Source organism: Ceratosolen solmsi, unplaced genomic scaffold, assembly GCF_000503995.2.
Source record: "Ceratosolen solmsi marchali unplaced genomic scaffold, CerSol_1.0 scaffold28, whole genome shotgun sequence".
In the NCBI taxonomy this organism is placed as follows: domain Eukaryota; kingdom Metazoa; phylum Arthropoda; class Insecta; order Hymenoptera; family Agaonidae; genus Ceratosolen; species Ceratosolen solmsi.
The window spans coordinates 4,769,204-4,787,603 of record NW_011948429.1 but is presented as its reverse complement, the minus strand read 5'-3'; the positions used below and the strand labels follow the sequence as shown (position 1 = coordinate 4,787,603).

At 32.6% G+C, this 18,400-nt stretch overlaps 2 protein-coding genes across 2 annotated transcripts; both read right to left on the bottom strand.

The window, feature by feature from the left end:
- Positions 1-2,925: 2,925 nt before the first annotated feature.
- LOC105363884 (ATP-dependent RNA helicase DHH1) lies at positions 2,926-7,755 on the bottom strand. Its single transcript, XM_011501688.1, has 5 exons — positions 7,744-7,755; positions 6,311-6,371; positions 5,533-5,795; positions 3,573-3,837; positions 2,926-2,942 (listed from the first exon to the last, which is right to left on the bottom strand). The coding sequence occupies exons 1-5, from the start codon at positions 7,753-7,755 to the stop codon at positions 2,938-2,940; spliced, it is 606 nt and encodes a 201-aa protein (XP_011499990.1). The 3' UTR covers positions 2,926-2,937.
- A 4,526-nt stretch (positions 7,756-12,281) lies between these two features.
- On the bottom strand, positions 12,282-18,062 carry LOC105363883 (mediator of RNA polymerase II transcription subunit 15; the record flags this gene model as incomplete). The annotated part of the gene is made up of 4 exons (XM_011501687.1): positions 12,282-13,085; positions 14,316-14,643; positions 16,776-17,027; positions 17,921-18,062. Coding segments are annotated over 4 exons (1,383 nt in total), but the record flags the coding sequence as incomplete, so codon positions are not given.
- Positions 18,063-18,400: the final 338 nt, after the last annotated feature.

Sequence of the window (18,400 nt, the reverse complement as noted above, 5' to 3'; positions counted from 1 at the left end):
TCTCTCTCTCTCTCTCTCTCTCTCTCTCTCTCATTCTCACTCTCTCTCAGTCTCTCTATGGCCGATGATCTCTCTTTTAGCTTCAATCTGGTTCATCGCACGTGAAACGTGTCGGCGAGAATTTACTTTCGTAAAAGTGAATATTTCGGCTGAAACGCATCCGGCTGAGGGAACCCCAGATCTCGTCAAAGCGATGGCGAGATTCTTATCTAGAAGATGCGATCCGCCGATGGCTTCGTCCTAGAGACGTCTTTATCCGCTTCTGGGCGCTCCGTTTCCTAACAAATAACATGGAAGGAGTGACGGTGTTTAATTCTCCCTGATCTTTACGATTTTCCAGGTTTTTGAATACCTTATCGATTTTATCGATACTTCCTCGTTCTTACTTATTTGTTATTGTTAAAAATGGTGCACTTGTATTACAATGCTAAATTTCTGCTTTCTTTGTCGATTTTCAAAAAGTGCAGGGGATAAACGACGATCGGGCAAGGCCTGTAAGTGCGAAGAAAAGAGTAAGAGCTAGCAGTTTCGAGCGCCCTTGCTTTTCTATTCTAAAACTAAATGAATATTCCCTTAGATTTTCATATTTACATTTACCGCGCTGCACAAATGTTCGAATGTTGGTATTCCATGTTGTTTGACAAGCCACGGATTCCATCAGCTTTCAAATTAAGTTTTGAATAACGTTTGCACATTGGAATCATCGTACATTCCAAGCAGTAGTTCCATTTCCACTGAAAAGCTAATAATCGAAGTTGTCGTTGTAATTATGCGTAACGGTCGATGGGGAGCGAACATCGGACGAATAAATTTGATTTTTCGACGTAAAGCAATGCGAGACGAGTTATAACGTACATATTACAATAATGTTTGGCCAAAGTTAAAAGAGAATCGAGACTACTTCAGTAGCCCGAAAAAAGAATGAAGAAAAAAAAGTTTCACGTCACCCTACGCCAATGGCAAGCGGTTGATGTCACCGTGGCCGTTCATAGCAAGGATAATAGAGTCCGCGACTTTAATGGACTCGCTAATCCTCTTGCCAGTTTGTTGGAGTAAGGGCATCGCCCATACACAAGCCTCGCAGACGCATCACTGTCAATACGAGCAAAAACTCCGGCTTCGCAGTCCCTCACCCCACCCCCTCCCCGGTACACTTTCATCCCCTAATATACGTGTTTTCTCTTCGCACTCTTACGCATATGTTCCACATTTCTTTTTCTATCAACTCGTTACTAGTTCGCTTTATCTCTTTCGCCCTCGCGTTCTCTATTCTTCGATACGTTTCATTACATTTATTCCGTTACTCGATAATGGGTTGAAATTAAGTTTTGTCGTAAAATGTATTTTCAAGTATGACCCGTTCAAGTTCGCTCCTAATGGCCATCGTCGTCTAAGCGCTGTTTTTACAAATTACGCTCGGCAAGGAGAATCGATTAATGTGCATTTTCAGGATCTTGACAATGCTCCGATTAACAAATACACGTTCCCGTAAAACTTAATTCGTAAACGTAAAATTAGCCAAATTAGACAATAATGTCGCTAACGTTAATTTAGTGAGATTTGAATTGTATAGTCTTTCATTCACATTCATGAACTTAATTATTTACATCAACTTAAACATATCTACCAAGCTGTAAAAAAAAATTATTAATGCACAAAACTTCCTAAAATCACGTCATAAAGGATAATCATGTTAAAATTCTACGGATTGCTCATCTCAACGAAAGTTTGTGTGATATTATAAATAGTACATATAAATTGTTGGTTAAATTTGCATAAATTTTTTTAAATATAATCCAGCTCTTCATCAATAACAATATCAATTATGTGGCATTCAAATAGTTACTTTTATCAATCACATAGAACTACACAATCAATTTTAAACGTGCATACGATGCATACGACTATTGCGGTTTACTTCAGCATTCAATGGGTGAATATGTCGCGTAGGGGCAAACACCAAAACCGAAATTGTAATTTCACATACACTACGCTAAGTGCGCGCCTGTGTATGTCTGTGTGTCTCGCTCACTCGCTCACTCGCTCACTCTCTCTCTCTCTCTCTCTCTCTCCTTCTATTACTTATTTACCGGGTTAAATACGATGAAGCGCATGCTCATATATACTCGTGTAGACTAAGTTAGGAAAGTGCGTGTCGCATCGAGGGGGTTGTACCTTTGGGAGGACGATAGAGAGCATCGCCAGGCCGAGATACGCCCCCTTGTGTGCAACCACCGGTGCGATGATACCTTGATTTCTCGAGTGACATATTAAGCACCCTCTCACAACTGAGTTCTCGGTGCGCCCGCGCGATATTGCACGCCAAAAAAGGAGAGGGAAGCCGGGAGATTAGGCGCAGCTGTGCTTGGCGCGTCTTTGTGCAGGGATGGACTTTGTTTGACACAACGAGTAAAAGTAGATTGAGAGAGAGAGAAAGAGAGGGGGGGGGAGAGAGAGAGAGAGAGAGAGAGAGAGAGAGAGAGTAAGAACGAAAGGGAAGCATGCACGATGTCTTAGTGTTCTGCCCCTGAGCGAACTAATTTTGTTGACAAAACTTGTGAATATGAAGTTGAATCGTATCGATTAATTATGTGAGCTTCTTTTTTTTTTTTGTTTTTTTTTTGTTTTTTATAAGTGCACTATGATCCTTTAAATTAAGGAGGGATAAAAGATCAGACTAATCGTTATTTCTGTCGAATGTTTTATTTATTTTCACTAATCTTGTTTTCTTAATTGAGCTTTTCTGGTTCGCTCGTAATAAAAATAATTCAATGTACATTAAAATACTTGTTATACCGCAAATTAATAATAATACCTTGACATTTACAATGACCGATGCGGTGATTTAGTTCGTCGTAAACAACAAAAGGAAATAGAAATCATGTTTTATCGCATTATTTCTTAGTCGGTGGGTGTTGTTTATTGAGAACATGTGTCTTAACCTGGAAAAAAAAAATAGATATTTCGTTAGTTTAATGTCAGTTTGAAAAGAACGTAACATTTGTAGTTTCGTATTAAAAAATCGATTGGCCTTATAATAATAATGATATTCATCGTTGCAAACATTTATTAACCGAAGTTTGGAAAATAATATGTTTACCAGTAAAAACAGTAGTGAACGTACATAAATAAACCATGAGTATATCTTTCGCATAACCAAAATAATTTATAACCTTCTTGAAACATGATCGAGACATTGCCTTCGCATTGAAAAAACTTATTTGCGGGTAAGAAGCCGATGATAAATAATTATGCGATTTTTTGTCCGAAGTAGCAGTACAGTTTATAAAATATTAACCATTCAATTAACAACTGTGTTTAATATTAAGGAAAGGTAGGCGTCATATATAATCAACCGTATACGCCAATTAAAATCAACTTTCGTGGAATTTTATAGAATTTATGAATAGATGCTGAGAGAGGGTCCGAAGAGTAGAAAACTCTTCGTACCAGATCTACTTAAGATCCGCTACTTAGGAAGCGAATACGCGGAGTCGGAGGTGTTTTTCATTAAGGTCCTAGGATTCGCAAAGTTCAGCGTTAATACCATCGAGAGAAAAAAAAGGTCTCACCTTGGAAAGCTCGCTGGGACTCGATAATCTTTTGAATGTGTGGCGGCAGATTCTTGGGGAACTGAGATGGTCCAGCTTGTGGCTGCGCATGGTAGGGGGCGGGTGCGGGGGCCGGGACCTGATTAGTCGGCACCGTTTGTGGATTGTAGCGCTGCTTGTATTGGGGCGTGTAGGTATTCTGGGGCACTGGCCCAGGCTGCGGACTGGGCTGGGCCGGATAGACACCTTTGTACGTCGGCTGGGGCGGTGCTTGCCCATACTGGACCTTAAACATCGTGCGGGGCCTCGTTTATTCGTGGGGAGCGGTAACTTTCGACCGGGTGACATTAATTTTATTCTTTTCTGGCGTAAGACGATGGCTTATTCGACTCCGGTCTTCGGTTGGTAGGCCGAAAAGCAACAATAATCATTATTCAAGTGGAGACCATTGTAAATTAGTATAATAAATTAATGGGAAATAGTGATGTGAGAAATCTGCGACAAGGGCGATAAGTCGAATCGGTAGTGATAGTTTAATTGCAGAGAATTTATTTTTCAGCTTATCGATAATGACAAAAATAATGACAGGATAATCCTTAGAATAGAAATAGTATTATTTTGAATAATATAAAAATCTAATAAAAATAGAGTTCTTTATTATTTACAATAAATATTTAAGTTTTACGATAGGCCACTATTTGTAGTATAATTTTCTAAACCAAGAAATTATATTTGTAAACTTGTTTTGAGAAATTGTAATTACGTTGCTTAACAATCCAGTGCAACCGGATTCAAATACTTTTTAAAATGAATAAAAATTTTATAATACGTTAGGAAGGAGTGTTAATACGTGTAAATGCGAATTGATAAGAAATCAGACATTCTAATTAAGTGAACTCCAATGACTGTATTTAGACTTAATAATATAATAGCGTAAATAAATAAAATGAACAAGAAAATTTTAATTTTACTGACAGAAAAAAATACCCGAAAGCCATTGCTTTTTAATACTTTATAATGTTTACACTCGCGTTCAAAATATATGACAATCTTACATTATTCTTGTATACTTATTGATCAATGTTGTGATAGAAAATATCATCTTATTAAAGCATCGTAAGTAATCAAATGACTTGTCTAACAATTTATTAATACTATGTATTTCTCAATTATGTATTTGTATTAGAAACATCTTAAAGTGAAGTAATTCAAGTTTGATTATTCTCTCTATGGTATATTTTGTTTAAAATTTTCAATAGTACCGTTTAATTTATCTCGCTCGCTTTAGTTAATGAATTATGAAAATTAATTTATCTATTAAAATGTGATGAAATTTATAAGACTTCAGAACTTTATTAATATAAATTAATGTGAATGTTATATAATGTATCCAAGACATAGAGAAAATCGAAAATATTGTATCGGAATCGGAAACATTAATCGGATATATTAATCGCAATATTAATATAAATTATAATCTGAATTTTCATAATGAAAATTAATTCTTCATTGTGCCATCTGGCGTAAGCAATATTTGTGCAATAGAATAAAATTTTAGCAATATTAAACATAATCCCATCCATTCTTTTATAAAAATATATATTCTCGTTGGTAAAGGAATGGATCGGTCAAATATTTTTCAATAATGCCGTCTTGACGATGTGTAACGAAGCAGCTTTTGTATATTAAAAGAAGCGCATATAATACGTTGTTGCCTTACTTATTCGATAATTCAATACCGAATGCTTGGGTTCGTTTAGCGACTTGCGTTCCAATTTTCATGCAGTAGCGCGCGTCTTATGGAGATAGGAAATCGTAAAAGAAAGTCGAATGCGAATTATCCTGCGCGTTTAAATATTCTACTTCGTTAAGCCACTACTGGGTTGTATGATATATGATAAATATACGAAGAAATGATCGGAGACGCATGTCCGAAGGTGAAAACACAACGGGGGCCTTATTTCGATCTTGGTGCACTGACCTTGGGGGTGTACTGGTTTGTCTGGGCCTGGGGCACCTGCTGGTGTTGCGACGCCGTGGCTGCGTGTGGGCCAGCTGGTATCGGAGCGGGTTGCTGCTGGTGAGGGGCGGGGAGGTGCACCAGGGGCTCGCGAGCCTGCTGGGCCTGGAGGAGCTGCTTGATTCGATCCGGGGCCTCGTTGTACGGCCGGTAATTGTAGTTCTGGACGGGCACTTGCTGAGGTTGGGGCTGCTGGTGACCTTGACGCTTCACACGCACCTCACCTGCGGCACACCTCGTGTACTTATACTCGTGTCACGCAATTTCGGCATTACTCGCGGTGATTTGTCGTCTTAGGAGAGTTTCCGAAAGCTCGGTGAGAAGCTTCAAGAGCGTGTTCGGTATGCGTCAGAGTCTTGTAGGGGGTGGGGGTGGGGGGAGGTTGTTGAATAATGAATCGGTTATTACGAAGCGGTGTATATGTAATTGTAATTTGGCAAACGTTTAGCCGATTCAAAATGTAAAGTAGTAATCATTGATTCTTTGAAATCAAATGCGAATTACCGAAACATGCTTTAATATTAATGATTTAAGGGTATAATGAAATACAAATGAATACAATGAATTTCAAATTTATTGCCAAGTATTTACGATATGGGGTGTAGGACATACGGTTCATCCAAAACAACTTATTACAAAATGCCTTATTATGTTACACCAATAATTTCAAAATGGATTTTCATTTCCCTTTGAACCCTTTGTAATTTTAATATTAAAAATCATAATAACGGCAACTTACCGACTCTATCCGTGTAGATGCTTTGGCCTGCACAAGCAGAAAAGAAAAAAGAGCCTACGATCTGCAAAGTAAGGTAGTAATTGTTTGTGTTAAGATATTGTACAGATTTACTTATAGAAGAGATATTTATATAATAGTATAATTATATTATAATTAGAAAGTGAATATCGTTCATGCGGTTAAGTATATTATTTAAATCAATATAATTCATGGGTTTTTGAACTTTTATACTAGAGTTACTCGAACAAGCTTTAAAAATACTTATTTAAATTATCTTAAAATTCTTGTATTTTGCTGTAATAGACATTAACATTTACATTTTATTTGTGAAATTCATTATTTGAAAATTTTTTTAAATAAAATATATATTATCTATTATATTATATTAACCTATAGTGATCTATATTATTTTAAGAAATAAAATAATCTGCTAGAATAAAAATAAAATTTTAAATGTAAAAACCATGGACGAAGAATAATTTTTAATTTATTAATAGCAAATACTTTGTCAATTGTAATTGTTTTCAACTTCATTTACATAATATTATCTTACTTATTCGATAATTCATAATACGTTTGTTATTGCTTTAATAAAACTAAATACAATGTATAACGAAAAAGATGAGAGTACTCTTACATTGAAAATATATTTATATTCGTCGTAAAATTGTAATATAAATCGATTACAAACCAAATGACAGTCATTTTTAATTGTACTTTCTCATTTATACATTCTTCCTCAATCGTCGTTGTCCCTTCACACAGTCGTTACTAAGTTAAACGTAAATGATTTTAACCATTAGGCAATCGCTTATGAATAATGTTCAAAGATTTTATAAAACATTATCGTATAAAATCGTAAAAAAACTTGTATTATTTCACATATTACATTTTCATATTTTGGAAAAGATTCATATAACCACATAGCATTCATTGTTAATAGCATCATTATTTAATAAAACTGCAATTGTATACAAAATCCATTAGAATTCCGTTAGAAATCCATCCATTAGATTAAAAAATTAATTCCTTTATATTTATAATTTATAATTGAAAATGTCGTTTAATTAATGGAACGAGTATTACCTTATTATAAAAAAGGAAAGAAAAAAGTAATAATGATAAATAATAAAGTAAGCCAGTGTGGCAAAAAGACATCCATTTTGTTAAATTTATTATAATTTTAAAAGGCAATTTAATCGGCTTACGAACAATATATCCTTTATCCCTCGATTTAAAGGTCCGTACATGAAAAGCGGATCTGTGAAATAAGCCTCACTGTATAATAAACATAGCCCAGCCCACAAAGAAAGCAATTGTCTAAACAAGCCGAAGCTGCGAATACGACTTTTTCTCGAACTAGTAATAAGCTCGTTCCTGTGGGAGATGTAAAGTTGCAGTTGGTAAAATAGTAGGAGATACGCGACACTTACTAGGTACCACATAATGCTAGAAGATCGTTGCGTACGATGAGGATTTCGGAGGACGCCCGAAGAAACTGGCGGCCGCGTCGCTGGGCACTTCTATATGGGCTCGGCGCCGCCACCACCTTTTGCGCTTTCACGCTTCGCTCGCTCGACATGTTTTCCTCGCCTCACCCCACGGCGCCAGGATCACGTAACGACGGCGCACGAGCCCAGGAAGTGATCGGTTTCGTGAGAGAAATGTCAGCGAGCAGCCGAGCGCTCTCGATATAACTTTTGGTCGATTTCGTGGCGAGCGACGAGGGTCAGTTGGGAAGTTTGGCTGTTTACCAGGATGATTAGCCAACGCTTTTGTTCCCCTCGGTCAATTACGTCATAGTCCATACAATTCACCCGAGCACTCGTACCTTTTACCGTCAATCTAATTTCGCAAATCATGCCAAACACCAAGCTAATCGTTTTGAAAATTCCATTACGTGATTGTATTTGGGCTCGATTGTACAATATGTAATCTTATACATATTATGCAATTTCATAGCTAACTAACTACCTGATTAGCTCGCAGCTCTACTGAAGTTACAAATGTTTAAAAAAGAGAGACCAAACAAACACAAAATGAATTACATTTTCGTGTATTATAATGGTATGTTGATCACCTACCAATTTACCTTCAACATTTCACAACTTCACATCTTCAACAACATGATCGTGCAAATCAAATCTACGATAATTGAATTATTGAAAAATTTTCAATAAAAGTTTAATTTATAAGATTATTAGGGTTCTTAATCAAATTAATGGAACTTTTTCAAAAATTGATTAATTTTTATATCTGACCTTTAATAAACTAATTTTAGCTATGAAATTCTCATAATAAACAATTAATGAAAAACGTTTATTGTCGATTTTTTGTGCTTTTTGACGCATTTGTTTATGTAATCCAAAAAAATAAAAAATAAAAAATAAAAAACCAGCAACAAACAGTTTAGCCATAAAGTTAAAATATTATGGCCAAGGGGATAACTGAATATTTCCAACTCAGCACTTTATTATCGTAAAGGGAAGGAAAGAAATTGAAACTCCCATTATTTTCAGAAAAATAATACAGATAACTATTAAAATATTGAATCCAACGATATGAAAACATTATAATTAAATTATTTGCAACTGGTTTCTTGAATATACATTTAAACTTTACTGCTCACATACCGCCTAATATTGTAAAAACTACCTAATAAATAATTTACTCAATATATTATCTAAATTTATTATTAAGTTAAATGAAAGCTTATTATTATTTAAGATTATTTCTACAATATCATGTACATATAATATTATAAATACAAGAAATAAAGTTAATATAATTTAAATTTTAAATAATTTCAATAAGTTTGAAAAATCATATAATAGTACATTAATTAATAGAATAATAATTTGAATAATATAATATATTACACAAAATAAACATAGTATAACTAAACATATTTCAAATTAATTTAAACAGTTCTATAGTAGAACGATTATTGAATAATAATTGATACATTCAAAATAATATAATGTAAAAATACTGTTATTATAAATTAAAAATTATGCATTATTCTCCTCAAATAATTAGTTTTTGTTTTATATATATATATATACATGTATAATAAATAAACATAATGAATAAATATATATTTAATTTTTTCAATCAATAATATATAATAATATTAATAGTATTTTTTAATTATTAAATAATAAACAATTTTTAAACGTTTTGTTGTAATAAAATAATTTCGTATTAATACCTCCTAAATTTTATTTATATTTAATACATATGTCAACATTTTCAAAATTGCCAATAAACTGAAATAATTGTTCCTGTTATAATTTAAAATTTTATATTATTAATTACTTTCAAATCGCTGTAAATTTAATAATCTCTTTGATTTGTTGCACTAATAAATTGTTAGTGTATGAATTCGATTCTATTAAGATGCATAATAGATGTTTTCAGTATATAAATATATTTTTTAGATAATAATTATTAAGAGGGAATAAAAGTAAAATCTTATTTTTGCTATTTTTGCATATAAAGAGGTTGAGACATTATTTTGTGTTCGTCGTCCATCAAATGTTAAAAATATATGCTAATTTTATTTCCAATTCGCTTCTTTGCATTTTAGACATTTTATTAACAATTACATGCGTCTTTGAAATATAGGATAAGTAGTAAAAGTTTTCGTTTCTGTAATTAATTTTATATAAAAGGATTATCAGACAGTATTTTTAAATCTCGAAATAAAGTGAATAAATTGATTTTATTATAAAACATATTTGAAATAAAAACAAAAATAAAACGGACTATACGATATTAGTAACCGAATTATTTTATGTAATTCTATTGCAAGTATCGATCATAAATATATTAAAAACTGTCTGATTTATTATTTTTCAATAGACACAACTTTCTTTTATAAATTTCCTATGTAGACAATTGCAATATATAATGAAATATTCGAATATTTCGCGTCTCGTCGGTCCTAAAAGCCATTAGTTTAATATATCTTTATTCATTATGAACTGGTGCATGAGTTATAGAACAACGAGTGTAAAAGTAACTTATGTTTATATAGAGAGAGACGATAAATCTTTTCTAGATAGAATTACTAAGACTGGAATGGTTCATATTTAGGCCGCGTTTGAAAAGGTTGATAACCTTTTTGCTCGCAGATTGTAAATCTAATTAATATAGAATGCCACATGTGGTAAGCACGTGTGAGTCGCTGAAATCCAATAATTTTACAATCAGAGACTATTGGTCAGACAGTTGCATTTAGTATAAAGTATCACGTAAGAGTGACAACGTTACCAATAATATTTACGAGATGATTGGAAAGGAAGACTTACGGTAGTGTATTCTAGAGCATATAAGCGAGATAGTAAAAACGGAAGAAAAGTTATTGGAGAGCAAACACGAGAAATTTCCAGCGTGAAATATGCGCGAATTGTGAGGTGGAAAAGGTAGTACTTGAAAGTCGTCGGCAACTACTTATTACATCCTTATGAACAGAAAAAAGAGAAATAAGAGCACTTCATTGCATTAGCGTAGTCAGGCAATTCTACGTAGATTTAATAAATTCAAAAAAAAAAAATATATATTAAGTTATTCTTCGTGAAGAAACGCTGACCTTATACCGATGCAATAATGAAATTAAATTTCATTTCGTCGCTTATGCGACGATTTGCCGTACGAAAGTTCTGAGGGAAAAATAAAGAAAAACTTAATGATTGTAATAAAAAAGCGTAAAAAATAAATTGCAGAATTAGATTTGGTTTTTTACTATTGTTTAAAGATTTTATTTAAGTTCTCGTCATACAAATAATAACACATATAACGCATTTATTCGTAAAATTTCCTTAAATTAATAATAGTACTCTTCTTTTTTTTTTTTTTATTTCATTACAAGCAATAATTCATTATAATTATATAATCGAATACTCTTACGGCACGCATTATTCCATTTACACACTTTTATCATATATCACTGTGGCCATGCAATGCTCTAATTATTTAGTGATTATAATATCTCATAACAAAAATATAATTTACAATTAGGCTTGTCTCTTATCGTTCACAAAGACGATGATTATTTGTTCTGATTTTCTTTTCGAATGATACAATGAAATTTAAGAAAGTCCGCTTAACTCGTACCCTAATGTAATTCACATTGAATGCAAATTTTCCAACGAAATTCATCGCATCGACATACTACATCAACATCAACAATTCCAATAAATCATCGCCCTAATGATAATAAAAATAAAAATCAATGACGATATAAATCTTATCGATCGCCGATGTAAAAGAGTTTCGTAGATCTCGTGTCTTTAATATATAAATCGCGACAGGCGCTTACATGGATAATCCATTACACTGAATTGGAATCGAAAGAACAGTGGTGTAACTTTCTCGATGGAGCCGATACGCAATATAAAATATTATTTATACCAGACGAAAAGCGAAAAGATACTATCTGTGCGCTCAATTTGTTCAATTAATTCCACTTTGCATTATAAAATTTGCACGATAAAGCAGGAAAAGCTTTCTCTAGCCATTCTTACATTGGTCCTTGAAAGGAAAATGTTTTCAGAGAAAGTGATAAGTTGATCGCGCGAAACTACTCAAGTACGAAACGCGATTCTTTTAAAGAAAATAAAAAATTCTTATGACTATGCAAATTTATGATTTCGCTCAGTTTCATAACGTTATTTCACATTTTAACCACTAGGCAATTGCATTTGTATCTTTAATAATTAACGGAATTTATAACCGACCAAGCGCTTTCTTAATCAAATCTTAAGTTCAAACTAACAACGATCTTACACCGATCGATTTCCCTTGAATTTATGAATTGACATTCTACGGTCCCATTAATTGTCACGACCAAAGAGTTTATAAGCCTAATACGTTATTATTATTGTTTATTTATTTATTTATTTATTTATTATTATTATTATTTTATTTTATTTTATTTTATTTTATTTTATTTTTTAAGATAGCCTTTATTACTTATAATAACCGAATGAAAGTCGCTGGTCGGCTCTTGGCAAAATTAATCGACTGCTGGGACGCGAAAGCTAGAAGATAAGAAGGGATAAATAAACATAAAAATAAAACACACGGAGCCTGATCGAGTGCGTCCAAGTGTTAATATTGTCGCTCGTTGACTGGTTGTGCCACTGGCCGTTGCTGATTATCGTAATACGGATTGCCGGTTTGACGAATCTGACCCTGAGTATGCTCCTGCTGAGGGGGCTGCTGTGGGTAGGCAGCAGCCTGCTCCGCGACGTAGTCCTGTTGATAGTTGGTGGGCCGTGGCTTATACTGAGCCGGTATTGGCTGGGTCTGGGCAGATCGAAGTCCTGGCTGCTGGGCCGGCTGGGGTACGTAGGGCTTATCCAGACGGTAGATTATTTGGTTGGCGATCACGTCGTAGGGGATCTGGGCTTGGTAGCGCAGTATTTGCTGGATCTGCTGAGGCACGTTGCTGGAATATTGGGGTACGGGCTCCGCCGGCGGTTGGCTCAGTCTCCCGTAAGATTTCTGGTTTGGTACTGCGTGTGGCTGCTGCTGACGCTCCTCGTAGCCGGTGTAAGTCGGTGCCTGACGGCGCTCGCGTACCTGCTCGCGGGAATTTTCCCGTGGCTGTTCGCGCGATCGCTGGTGCTGTCGGGGCTTTGACCTATACACGCTCCGAGGTGCCTCCTCGATCACCAGTTCGGCCGATTGCTGTTGAGCCAGTACTTGCTTGGGGTATTCTTCGGCGAATTTGTTGGCCTGAGCTTGAGCGGCTGAGAGGGCGTCGATTCTGAAAGCGACGACGTTAGGGATGATTAATTGGTGGCTTTCACCACCGTAAATCGGCAACCTTAGCCCGTTAAATCGATCCGTTTCGGGAAATTAAGAGCGACTAGCGATATTTTACATTTTCGCTGGCCTTACTTTTTTCTCTCGATAGGTCGTCTCCATTGGACACGTATATTGTTGATGAATTTTACCGAAAATTTTCCATGCCTCCTCGTACGCAATAGCAAATAAAATTACAGACAAGGAAATTTTTTAAATCGAGATTCGAGTCTTGAAAATACATCTAATGTCATATCAAATATTGTTATATCAAACAATAACTTACTAGTCATACTATTCTAACAATACTAATAAAAATTTTACATATTTCATTTATTACGAAATTACGGTAATTTTAAAGAAAATAAAGTTAAATATTAAATTGAATATTATCGAAGTAATGATTGGTAGATTGATTTCATTGTCATATTTTATGTTATTTACTTATATTATTTTAATCATTATGAGAGTTTAAGTAACTCATAATAGTATTGTGCTATTTTGTAATTTTAACTTTAGGCTCTGTGTTTTTTTTTTTCGATATATTGATATCCGTTTATATCAATTATGCGACAATTCTTGGAATAAATGGAATCTATATAATGAAATAAGTAATAAACTTTATTTCCTCTTATTAAATACATATCAGTTAGAATTCTAATTCTTATTTACAGAACTTTTCTTAAGCATATAATACTATTTATTTGTTTGTAATTACAGCTCTATTTTAGAATAATGTAGGTGATATGTTTACAGAATACAATAATTTGTTAAGGAATTTTTTATTATTCTAATACTTATAACATCGTAAAGTATTATAAATATAATGACGTAATATATTAGATGAAATGTAAATAAAATAAATATCATACTAGTATTATTAATGCAATTTTAATGTTAATGGTTATAAGAATTATAAAAAAAAAAAAGAAAAAAGAGAAAAAAAAAAAGATAAATAAAGAAAGAAGAAAAACATAGTTTTCCCGGTGTGTGTATTGAAATCCTCGATATAATTAGTTAGCTGATGTATTGGTATACAAATTGTTGTCTGTCTAACAGCAATTCAGTCGTTAAACAGATTTTCCCTTTATCACAATTGACGCAACGGACCGTAATCAGTGCATGCATTCGTCGCAATATCCACCACTCGCATTCACAACTAAACAGAAAAGCTTAATGTTTCAAAGAGTACCTGAGGTGCTCGGGTATAATGTTGATGTACGGTATCTGAGCCTGAAATTGCAGGATCTCTTGAATGGAGGGCGGTGCCTTTTCGATGGGGTTGTAATTGATGTTGGCAACGGGAGCCTGATACTGGGGCTGGGCGACCGGATGTGCCTGGGCGTGGGGTCGGGCTTGTGCTTGGGGTTGAGGCTGGGGCTCGGCGCGAGCCGCTTGAGGCTGCGCTCGTCTGTGACTGGGACGTCGGTGGACCGGTCGTGGTGTCGGCTCCTCGTATTGCTGCTGAGGACTAGGATTGCTGGGAGCCCGATTGTACGATCGCCAATTTACCCGATGCCCTGATTTGAAATAAAATCCATGTACACGTAAATATGGCGGATACATTTTCAAATTGCGATGATTCACGATTATTGCACTTGTATTAATTAATATGCGAGAATTCAGGGAATGCGCCAAACAAAGATTAAAGGACAGTAAACGAATACGGCTCTACTATAATTAAAAATCCAATTCCAACATTAATACTGCATAGTGTAATTAATAAATAATTATTTATTATTATGTATGTATTATAATTAATAATAATTGTAGTGTGCAGTGTAAGTGTGTAGTGTAAATAGTTTTTGATGAGCAAGAAATACAGGCGAATTATGTAATTGGTTATTTGTCAATGGTAGTATTAATAAAATATGTATTTCAACCGATTGATAATGAACTTAATTGATACGTCAATGTTATTTTCATAAATTTGTAATATATCAACTGGTAAAGAAAGGAATAAATAATTAATAATAACTATATATATATATATATATTGAAATAAAAATTAAATTTTTACATTTAAATGCTAAATATACAAATAATACGACGTTTGCTCGCAAAAGTGATTAAAAAAGACACAAATTAAAAAAACATGTAATTTTATGATAAAACTAACAAATAAATTAATTATTATGATATAGCGTTTAATTAAATAAGTAAATTTATAAATAATTTTTAAATACTGGAATAATATTTGAACAATATAATAATAATAATAAAACTTTCCTTTACATAATTGTTTCTAGCATTATATTAATCTGATATTTTCTTCAAAATAATAATATCATAAGTCATTTTTCATGTACAATTAAGTGGGCTCGACTACTATACAAATTATGAATTTCATAAAACATTATATCAAATGATTGTTGTTCAAATGGTATGTTGCAATTTTGTTAATATTTGTTAAAAGTTATGTTATATCCTATTATATGGATATAGGAAGTTTTATAATAAGAAAATAATATAATGCTAGAATACATACATAAGTTACATTTAATGGACAATTATTCAAACTTCAATGTACGGAACTTTAATTAAAAGCAGGAAATAAGACAGGAACGTAAGCCTGAAATAATGTATATACAAATACACTTGTTAACAGACCATTTAATACGGATGTTAAGTGAAAATTTAATAATGAAACTTTTTTTAAATATTAAAATGCTGTGATGTTATATAATAATAATTAAAGTATCCAATTATCCGGGAAAGTTAAAGTAATACTAGATTTCGAAAAATGCATGTATTTATTGAATTAATAAGTTCCTAAAATACCGGAAATTATCGCTAAAAGACCTATTAACAAAATAATTAATTATTTAATGTTATGTAATAAAATTAAATTTTACATATAGTCTAAGATTTTAAAGCAATTATCGTTTAGTTATTATTAATTATTCTTATTTCCCAAGAATAGTAGTATTTTTGCAATACATTGACCTTGTAATATAATATGATAATCATCAATATTCATTTAAAAAGCAATGAATAAAAGTAAATTAATAAAATCATTTTCAACTTTGATAAATTAATTTATTGTAAATAGATATCTAATTAGCATTATATCTAAAAATTGTATTTACCAAATATTAATTTACCCAGAAGAATAATTATCGTGATTTCAAGGTCTGACTGTCAATACGTTTCCTCTTTATAATAAAATAATTATATTTTAAATGCATGCATTAATTTATTTATTATAGTCAGATCCGATTTTAGTGATAAAACAGTTATATCAGTATTGTTTTTTTTTTTTTTTAATTCTTATTATTTTATTTACGATAATATCGATCGGAAGCACAAATATATGTTTATATACGTATCGGATATGTCTATTATTATTTTAGATAATTAGGTCTTAGGTTTTAGGTAGATTAGGTCTTCTAGATAATAGATGATTATTGATACGAGCAAGTAATGGAAAAAGTGAAGGCGATTGGGATTCAAACGTAATTTCCAAAGAAAGTATACGTGTCTTGATTAATTAACATGATATGAAATGCATAAGATCGCACGTTAAATTTTCAAAATTTATCCTTCAATAGACGAAAGTTTAACTAACCTTTCCGATTTCTGTTCCCATTATACGCTTTTATATTTTATAAACACGTGAATGCGATGATAAACAAGGCGTGAATGAACTAACCACTTGGATCTTTGTATTCTATTGCCCTGCCCTGATTGGCAGGCTGCTGAGGCTCTTCTTGACTGGCCCCATAATTGTGAAGATAAGCTTGGCTACCCCCATCGGTCGGCCCGTGGATTTGAAACTCGGCATTTCCGTCGCTAGCACCCTGAATATGAAAGTCGGAATTGCCATCAGTCGCGCCCTGGATTTGAAAGTCACTATTACCATCACTAGCACCTTGAATTGAAAAGCCCGATGTTCCCAATGACGCTGAAATTATACGATTAAGCAAATATTAATTACTGCAATCGGTGATATTCGAAATTATGAAAATCATTATACCGTTCGGAGTTGATTGATTTCAATCTTTTTAATGTTTAATTTCCAATGCCGTTCCACGAATTATATGGATTAATAATACCAATTTCCTTAAAGTATAATAATAATTTCCTTGGCCAGGGAAATTATGGCATTGTTATTCGTAGCAATTATGTTTTATGTTGAAATATTTTTAAAAATTTTGTATTACTCGAAAATTGTACAGAGATATGTATTTTATAATCATTGATATTGTTTAATTCGGCCACCACACTATAAGATTACCCATTATAACGATGTAATATTAAAATATTTTTCAAACTCTAAATGCCAATAATCATTATATTATATCGATAGTAATATTTAAATAGAAATTTAAGTTTTTTATTTGCAAATTGACAAACCAATTGTCAATTATATTAAACTAATGTATTATCAATTTTGCGTGTAATCTCAACTTAATGAAATATTAAAATTTATCTTTTAATAAGTAAATTTTGAATTTTAATATTAAATAACAATATTTTACTTACAACCGCTTACAAAGTTAAATTTTAGTAATATGAATGATAATCATCATTGAACGTTAAATTTTATATTTCATATATACATTATAATAACGATAATAATGGATTTTTAAACGTACATTTAGCATCCCAACTCAAAATTCAAAAATATCCCATTATACAATAAGACATAGTAAAGAAAAATTATTTCAAGTATAACTAAATTGAACTTACGAATTCTATAATTTTATGCGTTAATTTATTAATTTATTAAACACTGTATAAGTATGAAATTACGTTAACGCTCGTAATAGCAAATATCGATCGGATAATAATTACCGGCTTGATCCGTATATTCCACACCCTTGTCTGCGCTATACTTCAGACCCTGGGCCCGACGATTCCCATCGCTCGGCCCTTGAATCGAGAACTGCCCAAAGCAGAGGAAGGGCAGTAGCGATAGAATAATTATCTGCAAACGAATATGTGTACATTAATATTGCTTACATTTACATGTTTATATAGCTTAGTTGGTATTAATAGATTTTTCCTAATTTGTACTCCGGTTTAGTCTTAAAAAATTATAATATTATTTGAAGAATTATCCTCATTTATTTGTTTGTATTTTTTCCTATTCTTAAATCTATAATGATTTTCTTTTGGCATAGATGAGAAATGAATTTGAAGTTTAAAAGATATTTGATTATAGCTTATATGTACATTTATCTTAAGTATTACATATATTTGAAAAAATTAATTAAGCAAAGTTTTGAATTTCAATATCAACTTAGACGTAGACACCTTTTTACATCTGTATTA

Excerpts from the sequence above, each read along its gene's own strand:
- LOC105363884 (XM_011501688.1), bottom strand. Across the intron at positions 5,796-6,310 it reads CATCTACACGGATAGAGTCG|GTGAGGTGCGTGTGAAGCGT; the intron begins GTAAGTTGCCGT and ends GGTGTGCCGCAG. Across the intron at positions 3,838-5,532 it reads CAAACCAGTACACCCCCAAG|GTCCAGTATGGGCAAGCACC; the intron begins GTCAGTGCACCA and ends ACGATGTTTAAG.